An 18,742-nucleotide genomic window follows, 5' to 3' on the forward strand; every position below is an offset into this window, starting at 1 on the left:
TCACCTAGATTTAAAGGTGAATTATAGATCATCAAGATCAACATTCTGACCAAGTTTGATTAAGATATGGTCAAAAATGTGCCCTCTACAGTGTTAACTACCTTTTCCTTTGATTTGGCCTGGTGACCTAGTTTTTGATCCTACATGACCCAGATTCAAACTCGACCTTGAGACTATCAAGATTAACATTCTGACCAAGATTCATAAGATACAGTCATAAATGTGGCCTCTACAGTGCTAAAAAGCTTTTCCTTTGATTTGACCTGGTGACCTAGTTCTTGAACCCAGATGACCCAATATCAAACTCGTCTAACATTTTTTAAGGGTAACATTCTGACCAAGTTTCAATAAGATTGGGCCAAAATTTTGACCTCTAGTGTGTTAACAAGCTTTTCCTTTTATTTGATCTGGTGATCTAGTTTTTGACCCCACGTGACCAAGATTCGAACCTGAACTAAAAGTCATCAAGATTAACATTCTGACTAAGTTTCATGAAGATAAAGTCATAAATGTGGCCTCTAGAGTGTTAACAAGCTTTTCCTCTGATCATGCCTAGTGACCTAGTTTTTGACCCAACATTACCCAAATTCATACTTGACCTTTAGATCATCAAGATTAACATTCTGATCAAGTTTCATGAAGATATAGTAATAAATGTGGCCTCTACAGTGTTAACAAGCTTTTCCTTTTATTTGACCTGGTGACCTAGTTTTAGACCCAAGATAACCCAATATCTAATTCTTCCAAGATTTTATTAAGGGTAACATTCTGACCAAGTTTCATTAAGATTGGACCTCTAGAATGTTAAGCTTTTCCTCTGATTCGACCTGGTGACCTAATTTTTGATCCCAGCTGACCCAATATCGATCTTGTCCAAGATTTTATTGAGGGTAACATTCTGACTAAGTTTCATAAAGATTGGACCAAAATTGTGACCTCTAGAGTGTTAACAAGCTTTTCCTTTTATTTGACCTGGTGACCTAGTTTTTGACCCCAGATGACCCAATGTCAAATTCATCCAAGATTTTATTAAGAGTAACATTCTGACCAAGTTTCATTAAGACTGGGCCAAAATTGTGACCTCTAGGGTGTTAACAAGCTGTTCCTTTGATTTGACCTGGTGACCTAGTTTTTGACCCCAGATGACCCAATATCAAACTCGTCCAAGATTTTACTGAGGGAAACATTCCGACCAAGTTTCATTAAGATTGGGCCAAAATAGTGACCTCTAGAGTGTTAACAGTCAAATTGTTGATGACGAACGTACAACGACAGACGATGGACACAGGGCAATCACAAACGCTCACCTTTGAGCACTTCATGCTCAGGTGAGCTAAACATCTAAGTCCACAAAGAATATTCATAGTCCACAAAAATATCCTTACCAGATGCAGGTATGTCAAAAAACACCTAACAAGAGCTCATAGAACACAAAACGCCCCCCTAGGTGCATTCAGTAATTGCGCATGTAACAGAAATTATTTGCTCACTGTAAACAAAAGTTCTACTTTCTGGTTAAATGTGACCTTGAACTTTGACCTATTGACCTCAAAAACATCAGAGTCATCTGCTGGTCATGGTCAACCTCCCTATTGAGTTTCGTAATCCTAGGGCTAAGCGTTCTTAAGGTATAGTCCAGAAAGGGTTTAACTGTTCGGGGTCAATGTGACCTTGACCTTTGGCCTACTGACATCAAAATCTATAGGGGTCATCGACTGATCATGACCAATCTCCCAAGTTTGTGATCCTAGGCATACTCAATTAATCAACTGGAAACGGTTTAACTGTTCTGGGTGACTGTAACCTTGACCTCTGTCCTACTGACCTCAATATCAATAGGGATCATCTGCTGGTCATGACCAACCTCCCTATCAATTTTTCTGATCCTAGGCCCAAGGGTTCTTGAGTTATCATCAAGAAACCATTTTACTGTTCCTGGTCACTGTGACCTTGACTTTTCTCAAAATCTATAGGGGTCATCTGCTAGTGATGACCAACCTCCCTATCAACTTTCACAATCTTAGGCCCAAGCATTCTTCAGTTATCATCCGGAAACAGTTTAACCGTTCCGAGTCACTGTGACATTGATCTTTGACCTACTGATCTTAAAATCAATAGGGGTCATCTGCTGGTCATGATTAACCTCTCTATCAACTTTCATGATCCTAAGCCGAAGCGTTCATGAGAAATCATACGTAAACGGATTGGTTTACATACTGACCGACCGACGATAATAATAAAAAAGTTCCAAAATAAACTATATATAGTAACATAAAAGGGAAGTAATTCAAAATAATTATTGTGAGTGAACAAAAAAGGGATCTCCGGAATAAAAACATGAGCACTGCAATGCAGAGCAATATACACAAACAAAGTCATATGTGACGTTTGACGCCTAAGTGTGACCTTGACCTTAAAGCAAGTCATTTGAAACATGCGTCCTGCGCACCATCTCGGTGTACCCAAACATTTGTGCCAAGTTTCTTTGAAATTCTTTGAGCAGTTCAAAAGTTACAGAGCGGACACGAGACAAACTGGTATGACCTTTGATCCGAAAGTGTGACCTTGACCTTGAAGTGAGACATCCAAAACATGCACTCTGCATGTCGTCTCAGTGTAGTGAGCATTTGTGTCAAGTTTCTTTGAAATCCTTCAAGGTGTTCAAGAGTTACAGAGCGGACATAAAATTGCTAACGGACGGACAAGCGTATAAAAGTTGTCTGTAGCACTGAAGAATTCAAACTGAGAAAAACATTATAGGCACTTACTCATTCCTTAATTCAATTCTCTTTCTATTTACCAAGGAACTATAAATACTACGACTTCTTACTTGGAAAATAAATTGAATATCAAATTTAAATGAAAGGCTTTTAAGGGTTTTCCAACATAACAGAAGACTTAAAGGACTTTCACATAATAAAAATTTCAAAACGATTTTATAAGTCCCCAGAGAGGTCTGAGATTCGGAAATATATTCCAGACTAAAATGTTACAGATGGATCCACATATACATGCACATGTTGGTGGATGAATTGAGAATATTGCCATATCCTCTTTGGCTCACTTACTCACAACAAGAAGGCCCTGGCAGATAATAAACAAATGCACCGCCTACAGGTGCTACTGCTTGTCTACAAGCACTTGACAAGAAACGAGTTAATGTTAGTGGCCATCTTCTCAAAACTATAGTAAGTATTCAAACAAGGCCGCCTGAAAGACAGCTAAATGCTCCGGCCCTTTTATGGACAGTGAAAGGGGAAACCTCTGACCTATAGCTGTGACCTTGACCTTGAACTGACATGGCTGACTCACGAATTCTGCACATCGTCTTGATTAGGTTATCATTTGACCAAAGTTTCATGAAAATCCTTCAAGGGGGGTTTAGGAGATACAGGGCTCAAACCTTTGACCTTGAGTTGTGACCTTGACCTTGAACTGACATGGATGACTCATGAGATCTTGATGAGGTGATCATTTGACCCAAGTTTTATGAAAATCCTTCATGAGTGTTAGGAGATACAGGCCAGGCTGTACATATTCCAGAGTAACTGTGGAAAAATTGCGGACAAATGCAAAACTTCCATGGAAAGTATGTACTTTCCATGGAATAGTCCGAAAAAGTCATCTGTTATATAACATGTCCAGAGTGATTGCAAACGTTTTCCACGGACATCTCTGGAAATTACTCTGGACATCTATCAAAATGTTCACGGAATATTCACCGACACTGCGGAAATGTAGCCATTTGAAAAAAATCTGGTCATTTAACTCTGGAAAATAACTGTCATTTTCTAAGGGATTTTAAACACATCAGAAAACAGTTAGCATCAGACTGGGAATACCATGTGATCAAGCTCAGACAGTTAGATCAACTGATCTTACAGAGGAATTTTCAAAATGTGTAACTGGAAGTCTGATGTTAACAAGTTGTGTAAAAATTAGTGAAACTTTATTATATGAGGTAATTCAGTTCAAAGTTAATATTGAGGATTCTAGAAATTGCTCAAGTAAGTTTGTTTACATAATTGACCAATGAAACAATTCATACATTTGTAATTATGCTAATCAACACATGCATGTATATTTGTACATCAGTCATTATATAGCATAAAACAATGAATGCTAAAGTATAAACAATTTAAGGCTTCACACAGATTTTATAAATAATATGCATATATGAAAACAGATATCTTTAGGTACTTTCTTTGAATGCTTTCATCATTATTTAAGTATAACTAATCTTTGTATATGCTTAAAAATATTCTAATCAGTCACTTTTAACTGGCAAAGATTCATTTTCCTTTTTCATATTATATCATATAGTGTTTGAAACTGCAAAAGTGATCACATGCAATAAAATCATATTGCTTGTACTGAAGTGTTATTGCTCACTATACATGTACTGCAAAAAAGTCTATAAATCACATTTATTGCTATTGTATAATACCGTCAGCAGAACTTCCTGGACGACTGCGGAATAACTCCGGAAAATTGTTCACGGACAGCAGTGGAATCACTCCGGAAAATTTTCCATGGAAAGTTCTTCTGAAATCCCTGGACATTTTTCCGCAGTTTTCCGAAAGTTTGTCCGAATACTCCAGAGTCCGGACTTCTATGGAAATTCAAAGACGTTCCATGGAAACTTCTGGAATTTTGACAGCCGGGGAGTGGACATAAAATGGAAGGCTCAAACCTTTGACCCAAAGTTGTGACCTTGACCTTGAGCCGGCATGGCTGACTCATACGTTCTGCATATCGTCTTGATAAGGTGATCATTTGACCCAAGTTTTATAAAATTCCTTCAAAGGGTTTAGGAGATATAAAGAGGACTAAATGGAAGGCTAAAACCTTTGACTTTCAGTTGTGACCTTGACCTTGAGCAGACAAGGCTGACTCAAGAGTTCTGCACATCGCCTTGATTAGGTGATCATTTGACCAAAGTTTCATGAAAATCCTTCGAGGGGTTTAGGAGATACAGAGCAGACACAAAGGAAGGCTCAAACCTTTGACCCAATGTTGTGACATTGACCTTGAGCCAGCATGGCTGTCTCATAGGTTCTGCACATCGTCTTGATGAGGTGATCATTTGACCCAAGTTTTATTTAATTCCTTCAATGGGTTTAGGAGGTACAGAGTGGACACAAAATGGAAGGCTTAAACCTTTGACATTGAGTTGTGACCTTGACCTTGAGTAGACAAGGCTGACTCATGAGTTCTACACATTTACTTGATGAGGTGATCATTTGACCCAAGTTCTATGAAAATCCTTTAAGGGTTCTAGGGATATGGAGCGGACATGAAAGTGTTAAGGACGGACGGAAGGAAGGACCGACAGAGACCATTCCTATAACCCCCACCACTTGTGCCGGGGGATTAAAAAAGTGAACTTAAAATACTAAATTTTAAGTACAAAAATGGTCATAATTCTGACAAAATGCAGGTAAGAGTTAAGACTACTGATCTACCGACCCATCTAATGATGATTAACAAGTGTGTAAGGGTTTCAAGGCTGTAGCTCATATAGGTTTTGAGAAAAGGTTGACCTAAAAAAAAGTTTAACCAACACCGATGCAGATGCTGATGCCAATGCTGAACCAAACAAGCTTAAAATAATGAGCTAAACATACTTACACATAATATCTAGATTGATAACCTCTGACAGAATTGTTTTATTCATCTTTTGAGTGTATTTGTTGCTCAGCTGACATGAAACACTTATTCCGTGGTAATACTGAGTTAGTTTTGGAAGTCTCAGTATTCTTAAAGCTGGTGTACCAATGGATGATTTCCAAGACACATCTGCTTCTGGGTTACCGTAGTCACTGGTGCTACAATTTAATGTTCTTCCTTGTTGTCCTTCTCGCCAAGGAAAACTGCCAGTTGGAATAGAAGGTGTGACTGGTGAATCTAAGGGTAACAAAATATGATTTTATTTCGCTCCTACCTGGTTAGCTTTCCTAAAATAGTAATAACAAGTGAATGAAGTATTGCCATGCAATACAAAGTCCCCTACTGGAAGGCACCTAATTTTCTCTACTGCAGTATAACGTAATGAACTGATATCTGTCAATGATATATAAACAATATTGTACTATATATACAATATGTTATAACAACACACTTGGATTAAAATGTGCATATATAAAAACCCACAGTTGTTTTCATATTGAATTGTTTTGGCCGTTTATAAAAAAAGTTATCAAATAAGTTATTTATAGTAACAACAAAGGGAAATTAATCCTTAAAAAAATCTATATAATAAAAGTCCACAAGCAACTCTTTACCATGTAGAGATAGGTCAAAATACACCTAAAAACTGGATGTAACATGCATGTTGTACCACAGAAAAGGGTTCTCGATTTTTCTCTACCGCCAGTCATAAAAAAGTTACAATAAAATCTATCTATAGTAATAACAAAGGGACGTAATTCTAAAAACAAGGGTGCCCTCATGGTGGTGAACATTTGGTCCAAGTTACATCAAAATCCCTCCCTGCATGAAGAAGACATGCTAGGTACAAAGTCATTCTTGAATTTGACCTCTAAATATGACCTTGACCTTTGACCTAGGGACCTGGTTCTTGCGCATGACAATCCATCTTATGTTGGTGAACATTTGTGCCAAGTTACATCACAATCCCTCCATGCATGAAGAAGAAATGCTCCAGACAAAGTCATTCTTGTGTCTGACCTTTGGTTTCTAAGTGTGACACTTTAGACCTTGGGCCTGGGTTTTGCGCAAGACATGTTGTCTCATCCAGGGGAATATTTGTGCCAACTGATACAGGGGGTCGAACGTAAAGTGTTGTTGTGGGAGCCTTTATGTGAGCAGCTGTTGTTGTGGGAGTCAAAATGGCTGAAAATGACGTTTTTTGGTCAAGAATTTTCGGAAAACTTCGTAAGTGTAACTTTGTTTACATTTTTCTAATAATTTCAATATGGCCAGTCCAGAGAGCTAAGTTTTGGTTTTAATCGGCATCAATCGTTGGCTAAATAGATTTAAAAACAAAAAAGTTATTGAAGGTACCAGTTTGCTGACTGAAGTAATATTTTGACAGACCTTCACTTTTTATCTCTATTTTAACGTATCTAAACCCTAGTCAGGCCTTTATGTCGATAACAATGATTAATTACTTGCTAATTAAGAAATTCATCCATTTTTTACACTCATAAATAAATTTACCGCTGATTATTTTCACTTTGTGTGTTATGTTGTTGTGGGGATGACTTTATGACAATTTTTCGTAGTGGGTAAACATTGATGGGAATGTCCTGGGTTCAGGTCTGGCGATAATGAGTCTGGATATCACTGAAAAGTGTAAGCTGATTCATAATTAAGCAGTGTTATGCACATAAAATAATATGTATATAATGTTTTTTACAGACTGTGAAGAATTCTGCCGTGACAGTGCTAGGACTATGGAAAAGGACAAGAATGTATGTGTAATTCGTGGAATTTGAAACATCTTTTTTTTTTCCTTTTAATACGCACAGTGTAAACAATACAAACAGAGAGATGATGAATGTATATATTTTAAAGGGGATATGTCTTTATTTTCACAATTTTAAATCAAGCCAGAACCTGTTAAGGCATAAAACAAACTTTGTTTCCGGTAACATACTCAACAAGAGGACCATGATGGTCCTGAATCGCTCACCTCTTCCCACTTGACCCAGTTTTGAGTATGACGTCGTTTTTTCTATTATTTGACATAGTGACCTAGTTTTTGAGCTCATGTGACCCAGTTTTGAACTTGACCTAGATATTATCAAGATAAAAATTCTGACCAATTTTCATGAAGATCCATTGAAAAATATGGTCTCTAGAGAGGTCACAAGGTTTTTCTATTATTTGATCTATTGACCTAGTTTTCGAAGTTACGTGACCCTGTTTTAAACTTTACATAGATATCATCAAGATGAACATTCTCACTAATTTTCATGAAGATCTCATGAAGAATATGGCCTCTAGAGAGGTCACAAGGTTTTTCTATTTTTATACCTACTGGCCTAGTTTTTGACCGCACGTGACCTAGTTTCGAAACTGATCTAGATATCATCAAGGTGAACATTCAGATCAATTTTCATGGAGATCCATTGAAAAATATGGCCTCTAGAGAGGTCAAAAGATTTTAATAATTTTAGACCTACTGACCTATTTTTTGACCGCAGTTGACCCAGTTTCAAAATTGACCTAGATATCATCAAGATGAACATTCAGACCAACTTTTATACAGATCCCATGAAAAGTATGGCCTCTAGAGAGGTCACAAGGTTTTTTTATTATTTGACCTACTGACCTAGTTTTTTAAGGCACGTGACCCAGTTTCAAACTTGATCTAGATATCATCAAGATGAACATACTGACCAATTTTTATGGAGATCCATTCACAAGTATGGCCTCTAGAGAGGTCACAAGGTTTTTCTATTTTTAGACCTACTGACCTAGTTTTTAACCGCACATGACCCTGTTTCGAACTTGACCTAGATATCATCGCGATGAACATTCAGACCAAATTTCATACAGATCCCATGAAAAATATGGCCTTTAGAGAGGTCACAAGGTTTTTCTATTACTTGTCCTACTGACCTAGTTTTTGACGGCACGTGACCCACTTTCAAACTTGACCTAGATATCATCAAGATGAATATTCAGACCAACTTTCATACAAATCCCATGAAAAATATGGCCTCTAGAGAGGTCACAAGGTTTTTCTATTATTTGACCTACTAACCTAGTTTTTGATGGCACGTGACCCACTTTCGAACTTGTTCTAGATATCATCAAGATGAACATTCTGACCAATTTTCATGAAGATCTCATGAAATATATGGCATCTAGAGAGGTCACAATGTTTTTCTATTTTTAGACCTGCTGACCTAGTTTTTGACGGCACCTAACCCAGTTTCGAACTTGACTTAGATATCATCAAATTGAACATTCTGACCAACTTTCATGAAGATCTTTTGAACTATATGGCCTCTAGAGAGGTCACAAGGTTTTTCTATTTTTAGACCTACTGACCTAGTTTTTAAAGGCACGTAACCCAGTTTCGAACTTGACCTAGATATCATCAAGATGAACATTCTGACCAACTTTCATAAAGATCCCATGAAAAATGTGACCTCTAGAGTGGTCACAAGCAAACGTTTACGGACGCCTGCACGGAAGTTCTAACGAAACGGTATTTATGTGACACCCCCATTGTTCCCTCTATTGTTCTAACAGTCACATAAAAAGAAAAAGGTCACATAAACAGAACGGAATGAATGACATCAAAGAGAAAGTACCGTTATGCAGTCACTTAACCATCATTTTGCGGGCACGGACGCACGGACGGAAAGTGCTCATGGTGAGATATTGTGATTACGTTGTGTCCGTCGTCCGTGCGACATGTTGTCCGTTGTCAACAATTGTGTTTAAACGACGTCTCCTCCAAAACCGGTGAATGGATTTTGATAAAACTTTGTATGGATGTCCTCTACCAAAGGTTTTCAAAAGTTTCCACTTGGTTGCACGAAGGGGGCACTAGAGCTAAACAAATAGAACAATCTTTAAGCGACATCTTCTCCTAAACCGATGGTCTGATTTTGAAATAATTTCACACAAATGGTCTTTATGTCCGCTTCTACCAAGATTGTTCAAATTATAATGTTTTGTCTAAAATCCTGGCCGCCAAGGGGCATGGTCACTTTTGCCAATATGTATATAGTTGAATCTTTAAAAATCTTCTTAGATGAAACTGCTAGCCCGATTTTAAAATGATTTAACACAAATGGTCCTTGTGTGATCCTATACCAAGATTGTTCAGATTACACCGATTCATCAAAAACATTGCCACCAGGGGGCGTTGTCACTTTTCCCTTTATGTATATAGTGTCTGTAAATGCTAAGTCATATGATTTGTGATCTCTCTGAATATAGTACTGTATAGATGTCTGTAGGGATAATACACGTTCTTTTGTGTATTAACGCCTGCAGAAGCCCGCGGGATTGTTTGTGACCGAGACCGCTATTCTTGCATAAAAACAATACATGATGACTTTATGTATTGTTTTCATATGTGATGACTTGACAATTCCGGTACATTTTTTATTTACCATTCTTGTTCTTGGAAACGGTAAACGTGTTTTAAATATCCGTATCCAGGGCCCAGAAATAAACAACACTATCAAAAGCGCATCCTGAAGGTTTTTAAACGATTTTTTTATCTCTCGTTATTACAAACATAATATTACCGATAATTGTCCATATCACTTCACAATTTGGTGCACTCTAGCACAGTTCCATGAATAATAACTTTACATTCGAGTTATATTGAGTACACGCGATTCTTTAATAATCACGGTTGTCTACAAAATCTGAATCGACGCCGAGTTCTAACAAGAGCTGTCAGAGGACAGCAACGCTCGACTATTCAACAGCCTTGTCGCTTGAATGAATACGAGTCGAAAAAGGGGAATAATTTAGTAAAAAAGTAAAATAGGGTTACGGAACCTGCATAGTGCTTATCAGCTCATGACAGTGGACAAGTGTATGAAGTTTCAATCCATTCCCATTAGTGGGCACTGAGATACCAGGTTACATATAAGAATTTAACCCAAAACTCCTAAGTTGAAAAAGGGGCATAATTTTGTAAAATGCGAAGTTGAGTTATTGACCCTTTGCACTGTAAGTCATATCATGACAGTGAACTAGTGTGTGAAGTTTCAATCCTTTCCTATTAGTGGATACAGAGATACCAGCTTACATACAAAAACTTAACCAAAAATTTCTATGTTGAAACAGGGGCATAATTTTGTAAAAAAGCAAAATAAGGTTATGGGACTTGCTTTGTGCATGTCAGATCATGACAGTAAACAAGTGTGTGAAGTTTCAATCCATTCCCATTAGTGAGTACTGAGATATCAGCTTACATACAAGTAAAATCTGAAAAGTAGATCCGTCGGAAGCATCGAGAACAAGGCAAACAGTGAAAATTGCAGACTCGGTTTGATTGAGTCTGTTCATGAAGTTTCAATCCTTTCCCATTAGTGGATACTGAGATACCAGCTTACATACACAACCTTAACCAAAAAATTCTAAGTGGATAAAGGGGCATAATTTTGTAAAAAAGCAATATAGAGTTATGGAACCTGTGCAATGTAAGTCAGTTTATCACAGTAAATAAGTGTTTTAAGTTTCAATCCATTCCCACAAGTGGTTACTGAGATACCAGCTTACATACAAAACCTTAACCAAAAATTTCTAAGTCAAAATAAGGGCATAATTTTGTAAAAAAGCAAAACAGAGTTATGGAACCTGTGCAATGTAGGTCAGTTTATCACAGTGAATAAGTGTGTGAAGTTTCTATCCATTCCCACAAGTGGTTGCTGAGATACCAGCTTACATACAAAAACTTAACCAAATCGGGACGCGGACGCCGACGCGGACGCCGACGCATGGGCGAGTCCAATAGCTCTACTATTCTATGAATAGTCGAGCTAAAAAGGGAAGTAAACAAGGGAAGAAACGAGTACGAACATTGTCGGGGCAGCGCATTTCGCGTTAGTTACTGATACAGCAAAACATTCTATGGTTTAGATTGCATCTTTTATACTTCAAGAAGAGATTTTAATGAAAGAAAGAAGGCGCAGATACCAGATGTCAATCTGCGCAGAAATATATATACGTCCCTGGGAAAGAATTTCAAAAATAAAAATCGGGTATTAACAGCACGTGAATTGCCTTGTTTTGCACAAGATTTTTCTCCCGTTAATACATGGCCGGATCCAGTGAAAAAAAGTAGTTTTTATGCAAGAATAAATATTATAAGGTTTTGGGATTGCAACTTTAGTGTTCTGTGATGATCGCTGGACTTTGGTGCAATTATCATCTGGTCATTCCATTTAATATTTCTTATTTCTCCCCATATTAGGACTTGTGGATGATGCAGAGTGCTAGAGTTGTACTTCCAAACATTTTTGGTATTAATCTAAGTACAGTTAGATATAGTAATATGTATTGCTCAGTCATATATATAATTGCACCAAAGTCCTGCGGACCACCACAGAACACTAAAGAATCGGTATAATCTGAACAATCTTGGTAAAGGGTCACACAAGGACCATTTGTGTTAAATCATTTTAAAATCGGGCTAACAGTTTCACCCAAAAGATCTTTAAAGATTCCGCTATATACAGCGTGATCACAATAGCTCACCATAATCTGGGACAGGTTCGATATTGGGTCATCTGGGGTCATAACCTAGATCACCAGGTCAAATCAAAGGAAAAGCTTGTAAACACTCTAGAGGCCACATTTATGACTGTATCTTCATGAAATTTGGTCAGAACGTTAATCTTGATGGTTAAAGCCCAAAGTACAAGAGGGCCATGATGGCCCTATATCGCTCACCTGTTATCATTGCACTTGAGGACAAGAAGGTCCTCAGAAAAAATATCTAAGTCCAAAGGACAGTAATAACAAAGGGAAGAAATTTAAACAAAAAAGAAAAAAAAATCTTACAAGGTACAGATATGTCAAAATACACCTAAACATTGGAGGAAACAACCCATGTTTTACCCACGGAAAAGTGGTCTCGGTTTTTCCCTACGGCCAATAATAAAAAAGTTACTAAATATAAGCTATTTATAGTAATGTAAAAGGAAAGTAATTAAAAAAAATTATTGTAAGTGAACAAAAGAAGGACCTGCCAAATAAATCTGTTGACATAAATGAAATTTCAGATCAGTATCTTCATTAGTTACGGAGATATACCCATTTTAATTTAAAATAAAGGGAGGTAATTTGACATAAAATCAGTCCATAGTTTTCTACCCTGATTGGCTCAGTCGAACTAATGACAATAATGAAATTTCAAATAAGTCCTATAAGGACTTACTGATATAAATCCAGTTTGATTACAATCAGGGGATGTAATCAGACATAAAATAACTCTGAACCTACGCTTGGATCTAATTTGTCATGGAATCCAAGAATTATTGTTGTTGAAGTTATTTTGGAAGTTTGTATCAAATAAAACCATAAATGAAGTCTCTATATGGCTGCAAAAGCCAAAATAGCCAATTCTGAACCTTTAAGGGGCCATAACTCTGGAACCCATGATGAAATCTGGCCAGTTCAAGAAAGGAACCAAGATATTGTGGTGATACAAGTTGTGTGCAAGTTTGGTTAAAATCGAATCATAAATGAAGCTGCTATTGTGCAGACAAAGTCAAAATAGTTAATTTTGGCCCTTTCAGGGGCCATAACTCTGGAACCCATTATGGGATCTGCCCGGTTCAACTAAGGAATCAAGATCTTATGGTGACACAAGTTTTGTGCAAGTTTGATTAAATTCAAATCATAAATAAAAATGCTATTGTGCAGACAAGGTCAAAATAGCTAATTCTGGCCCTTTCAGGGGCCATAACTCTGGAACCCATGAAGGAATCTCACCAGTTCAAGAAAGGAACCAAGATCTTATGGTGATACAAGTTGTGTGCAAGTTTGGTTAAAATCATATAAATGAAGCTGCTATTGTGCAGAAAAGGGCAAAATAGCTAATTCTGGCCCTTTCGGGGGCCATAACTCTGGAACCAATAATGGAATCTCGCCAGTTCAAGAAAGGAACCAAGATCTTATGGTGATACAAGTTGTGTGCCAGTTTGGTTAAAATCATATCATAAATGAAGCTGTTATTGTGCAGAAAAGGGCAAAATAGCTAATTCTGGCCCTTTCGGGGGCCATAACTCTGGAACCAATAATGGAATCTCGCCAGTTCAAGAAAGGAACCAAGATCGTATGGTGATACAAGTTGTGTGCCAGTTTGGTAAAAATCAAATTATAAATAAAGCTGCTATTGTGCAGACAAGGTCAAAATAGCTAATTTTGGCCCTTTAAGGGGCCATAACTCTGGAACCCATAATGGGATCTGGCCAGCTCAAGAAAGGAACCGAGATCTTATGGTGATACAAGTTGTGTGCAAGTTTGGTTAAAATAAAATCATAAATGAAACCACTATCGTGCAGACAAGAAATTGTTGACGGACGCACGGACGGACGCACGCACGCACGGACGGACTGACGACGGACGACGGACGAAGGGTGATCACAAAAGCTCACCTTGTCACAGTGACAGGTGAGCTAAAAAAATTAATTGTAAAAGAACAACAAGTAAGACAGCGCGCTCCACTATTCGGGGATTTGACAGTAAAATGAATATATGTCTGAATAAGAGACCTATACTTCAAAAGGAAGATACACCAAGGGGCATAATTCCATCAAATACACAAATTTGAGTTATTAAGATTGTTACAACACATGCAGATGATGATGATAAAGTCATATTTTGAGTTTCAAGTCATTATCTTATATAGTACCAAAGTTATGTCCAGAAAACGAAGTTTGTAAAACAATTAAGTATAAAAGGGGCATAATTCGGTCAAAAATACAAATCAGAGTTATGGGGATTGTTACCACACATGCAGATGATGATGATAAAGATACATTTTAAGTTTCAAGTCTTTATCTTATATTGCATTAAAGTTATATCCAGAAAGCGAAGATTGCAAAAAAGTTTAAGTACAATAGGGGCATTATTCTGTCAACAAGAGGGCCATGATGGCCCTGTATCGCTCACCTGAGTACCATTGCTCAAAATGATCTGGTCGTTTCAAACCAATCTCATTAGAAGCTGCTAAGGTGTATTCATTTAGATAAACAAGAGCTGTCTCCATAGGATGACACATGTCCCCGATGGCACTTTGAATGAATAGTTATGGCCGATGTTAGAGTTTAGGACCTTTGACCTACGGACCTGGGTCTTGCGCGCGACACGTCTTCTTACTGTGGTACACATTCATGCTCAATAATTTTAAAATCCATGCATGAATGACAAAGATATGGACCGGACACGCCCATCAATGCACTATCATGAAATATGACCTTTAACGTCTAAGTGTGACCTTGACCTTTGAGCTACGGACCTGGGTCTTGCGCGCGACATGTCGTCTTACTCTGGTACACATTCATGCCAAGTTATTTGAAAATCCATCCATGGATGACAAAGATATGGACCGGACACGAATGCACTATCATGAAAAATGACCTTTAACGTCTAAGTGTGACCTTGACCTTTGAGCTACGGACCTGGGTCTTGCGCACGACACGTCGTCTTACTGTGGTACACATTCATGCCAAGTTATTTGAAAATCCATCCATGGATGACAAAGATATGGACCGGACACGAATGCACTATCATGAAAAATGACCTTTAACGTCTAAGTGTGACATTGACCATTGAGCTACGGACCTGGGTCTTGCGCGCGACACGTCGTCTTACTGTGGTACACATTCATGCCAAGTTATTTGAAAATCCATCCATGGATGACAAAGATATGGACCGGACACGAATGCACTATCATGAAAAATGACCTTTAACGTCTAAGTGTGACCTTGACCTTTGAGCTACAGACCTGGGTCTTGCGCGCGACACGTCGTCTTACTGTGGTACACATTCATGCCAAGTTATTTGAAAATCCATCCATGGATGACAAAGAAATGGACCAGACACGAAGATTGCAGACAGACTGACAGACCGACAGACTGACAGACGGACAGACGGTTCAAAAACTATATGCCTCCCTTCGGGGAGGTAATTTGTAATAAATTCAGTCAATATGTATCTTCACTGATTGTCCAAGTCCATCTGTTGACATAAAATGAAATTTCAGATCAGTATCTTCATTAGTTATGGAGAAATACCCATTTTAATTTGAAATAAAGGGAGGTAATTTGACATAAAATCAGTCCATAGTTATCTACCCTGATTGTCTCAGTCAAACTTATGACAATAATGAAATTTCAAATAAGTCCTATAAGGACTTACTGATATAAATCCATTTTGATAACACTCAGGGGAGGTAATCAGATATAAAATATTTTTTGGATCTGACAGATTTATCACGGAATCCAAGATCATTGTTGTTGAAGATATTTTGGAAGTTTGTATCCAATCAAACCATAAATGAAGTCTCCATATGGCTGCAAAAGCCAAAATAGCAAAATTTGGACCTTTAACAAGCCATAACTCTGGAACCCATGATGGAATCTGGCCAGTTCAAGAAAGGAACCAATATCTTGTGGTGATACAAGTTGTGTGCAAGTTTGGTTAAAATCATATCATAAATGAAGCTGCTATTGTGCAGACAAGGTAAAAATAGCTAATTCTGGCCCTTTCAAGGGCCTTAACTCTAGAACCTATAAAAGAATCTGGCCAGTTCAAATAAGGAACCAAAATCTTATGGTGATACAAGTTGTGCGCAAGTTTGGTAAAAATTTAAATCATAAATAAAGCTGCTATTGTGCAGACAAGGTCAAAATAGTTAATTTTGGCACTTTCAGGGCCCATAACTCTGGAACCAATAATGGGATCTGGCCAGTTCAACAAATGAAACGAGATCTTATGGTGATAAAAATTGTGTGCAAGTTTGGTAAAAATCAATTCATAAATAAAGCTGCTATTGTGCAGACAAGGCCAAAATAGCTAATTTTTGCCCTTTCAGGGGCCATAACTCTGGAACACATAATGGGATCTGGCCAGTTCAAGAAAGGAACCGAGATCTTATGGTGGTACAAGTTGTATGCCAGTCTGGTTAATATAAAATCATAAATGAAACCACTATCGTGCAGACAAGAATTGTTGATGGACGGACGCACGCACAGACGACGGACGACGGACGAAGGGTGATCACAAAAGCTCACCTTGTCACTATGTGACAGGTGAGCTAAAAATCAATCAGAGTTATGGGGTATGTAGCCATACATGCAGATGATTATAAACAAATACTTTTAATTTCAAGTCATTATCTTTTAAAGTACCAAAGATATGTCTATAATCAAAGCTCTCGAAAAAAATTAACATGAAAATAATTCAAAGTATAACTTCTTGGCGACCTTGACCTTGAGTATATGGGCCCAGCCCCAGCACATATTTTGTTTGTATGCTGGACAATGTTTATGTAAAGTTACAGTAAGATATAAGCAATAGTAACAAAGATATGACAGAAAAACAAAGGTTGCCGAAAAACTTTAACCTTAAAAATACCCAAAGTATAACACCTTGATGACATTGACCTTGGGTATAATGGGCTCAGCCCCTATACATACTTTGTTTGTATACTGGACAATGTTTATGTGAGGTCACAGTAAGATATAAGTAATAGTAACAAAGATATGACAGAAAAACAAAGGTTGCTGAAAAACTTTAACCTTAAAAATAGCCTAAGTATAACAGCCTGGTGACCTTGACCTTGAGTATAATAGACTCAGCCCCTACACATACATCGTTTGTATACTGGACAATGTTTATGTAAAGTTACAGTAAGATATAAGCAATAGTAACAAAGATATGACAGAAAAACAAAGGTTGCCGAAAAACTTCAACCAAGAAGGGTCACGCCGACACCGACTCCGGGGCAATTAGTATAGCCCCCCTATTCTCCGAATATTGGAGCTAAAAAGGGATCTGCCAAATAAAAACAAGATCATTGCAATTGCAATGCAGAGGAATATACACAAAGCAAAGTCATATATGACCTTTGACGCCTAAGTGTGACCTTGACCTTGAAGTGAGTCATCCAAAACATACGCTCTGCATGTCGCCTCAGTGTGGTGGACATTTGTGCCAGGTTTCTTTGAAATCCTACAAGCAGTTCAAGAGTTACAGAGCGGACGCAGCAAAGTCATATATGACCATTCACTCCTAAGTGTGACATTGACCTTGCAGCTAGACATCCGAAACAAGCGCTCTGCACGTTGTCTCTGTGTGGTGAACATTTGTGCCAAGTTTCTTTGAAATCCTTCAGGCAGTTCAAGAGTTACAGAGCAGACACAAAACACACTCATATGACCTTTGACCCCTAAGTGTGACCTTGACCTTGAAATGAGACATCTAATCCATGCGCTCTGCACGTCGTCTCAGTGTAGTGAACATTTGTGTCAAGTTTCCTTGAAATCCTTCGAGGGGTTCAAGAATTACAGAGCAGACACGAAATTGCTAACACACTGACAGACAGACACCGGACCATAACATAATACGTCCCTTGGGGCTTATAAAAAGGGTCATCCACTGATCATAATCAACTTTCCCATCAAGTTTCGTGATCCTAGTCCAAAGTGTTCTCAAGTTATCATCCAGAAATCATTTAACTGTTTCAGGTCATTATGACATTGACCTTTGATCTGACCTCAAAATCAATAGTGGCCATCTGCTGGTCATGACTTACCCCTCCAGCGTTTGTGAGTTATCAACTGGAAACCCTTTAACTGTTCCGGGTCTCTGTGAATCTGACATAATGTTCTCTAAAATCAATAGTGGTCATCTTCTGGTTATAACTATGTAGTAAAACTGAATAATTTAGCACCTTATTATACCATATGATGCAATATATTATACAATGCTTGATTATCATATTTCTTTTAATAGTACAAGTAGAAATATATTACAGTCTTTTTCAGGCTGAACTTCTATATGTCTTAAACTTCAAGATACATATTTAAGCTAGTGAAATCAAGGGAGATAATCCAAAGTTGGGAATTCATAACTTAGTATAAAACAAGTGTTTTACTTTTTGTTTACTTATTTTTGTTTACCAAAGGGCATTTTTATTTTATACTTTGTGTTAGAAAATGATATACTTTTATTTTCATGCTTTCTAAGCCTTTAAACCACTTTTTAGCACCATTTTTCTCATTTTGGA

General features: G+C 37.6%; 1 protein-coding gene across 1 annotated transcript in view; it reads right to left on the minus strand.

The window, feature by feature from the left end:
• LOC128552755 (hemicentin-1-like) overlaps positions 1 to 18,344 on the minus strand; it is a gene marked incomplete at both ends in the record, with an annotated part of 51,861 nt that extends 33,517 nt beyond the window's left edge. Inside the window, 2 exons of the mRNA XM_053533814.1 lie at positions 5,632 to 5,907; positions 18,269 to 18,344. Of these exons, the coding sequence (XP_053389789.1) occupies positions 5,632 to 5,907; positions 18,269 to 18,344 (352 nt within the window). The remainder of the gene's footprint in view (positions 1 to 5,631; positions 5,908 to 18,268) is intronic.
• Positions 18,345 to 18,742: the final 398 nt, after the last annotated feature.

The sequence above is a fragment of the Mercenaria mercenaria genome, unplaced genomic scaffold (genome assembly GCF_021730395.1).
Source record: "Mercenaria mercenaria strain notata unplaced genomic scaffold, MADL_Memer_1 contig_3125, whole genome shotgun sequence".
Lineage (NCBI taxonomy): Eukaryota > Metazoa > Mollusca > Bivalvia > Venerida > Veneridae > Mercenaria > Mercenaria mercenaria.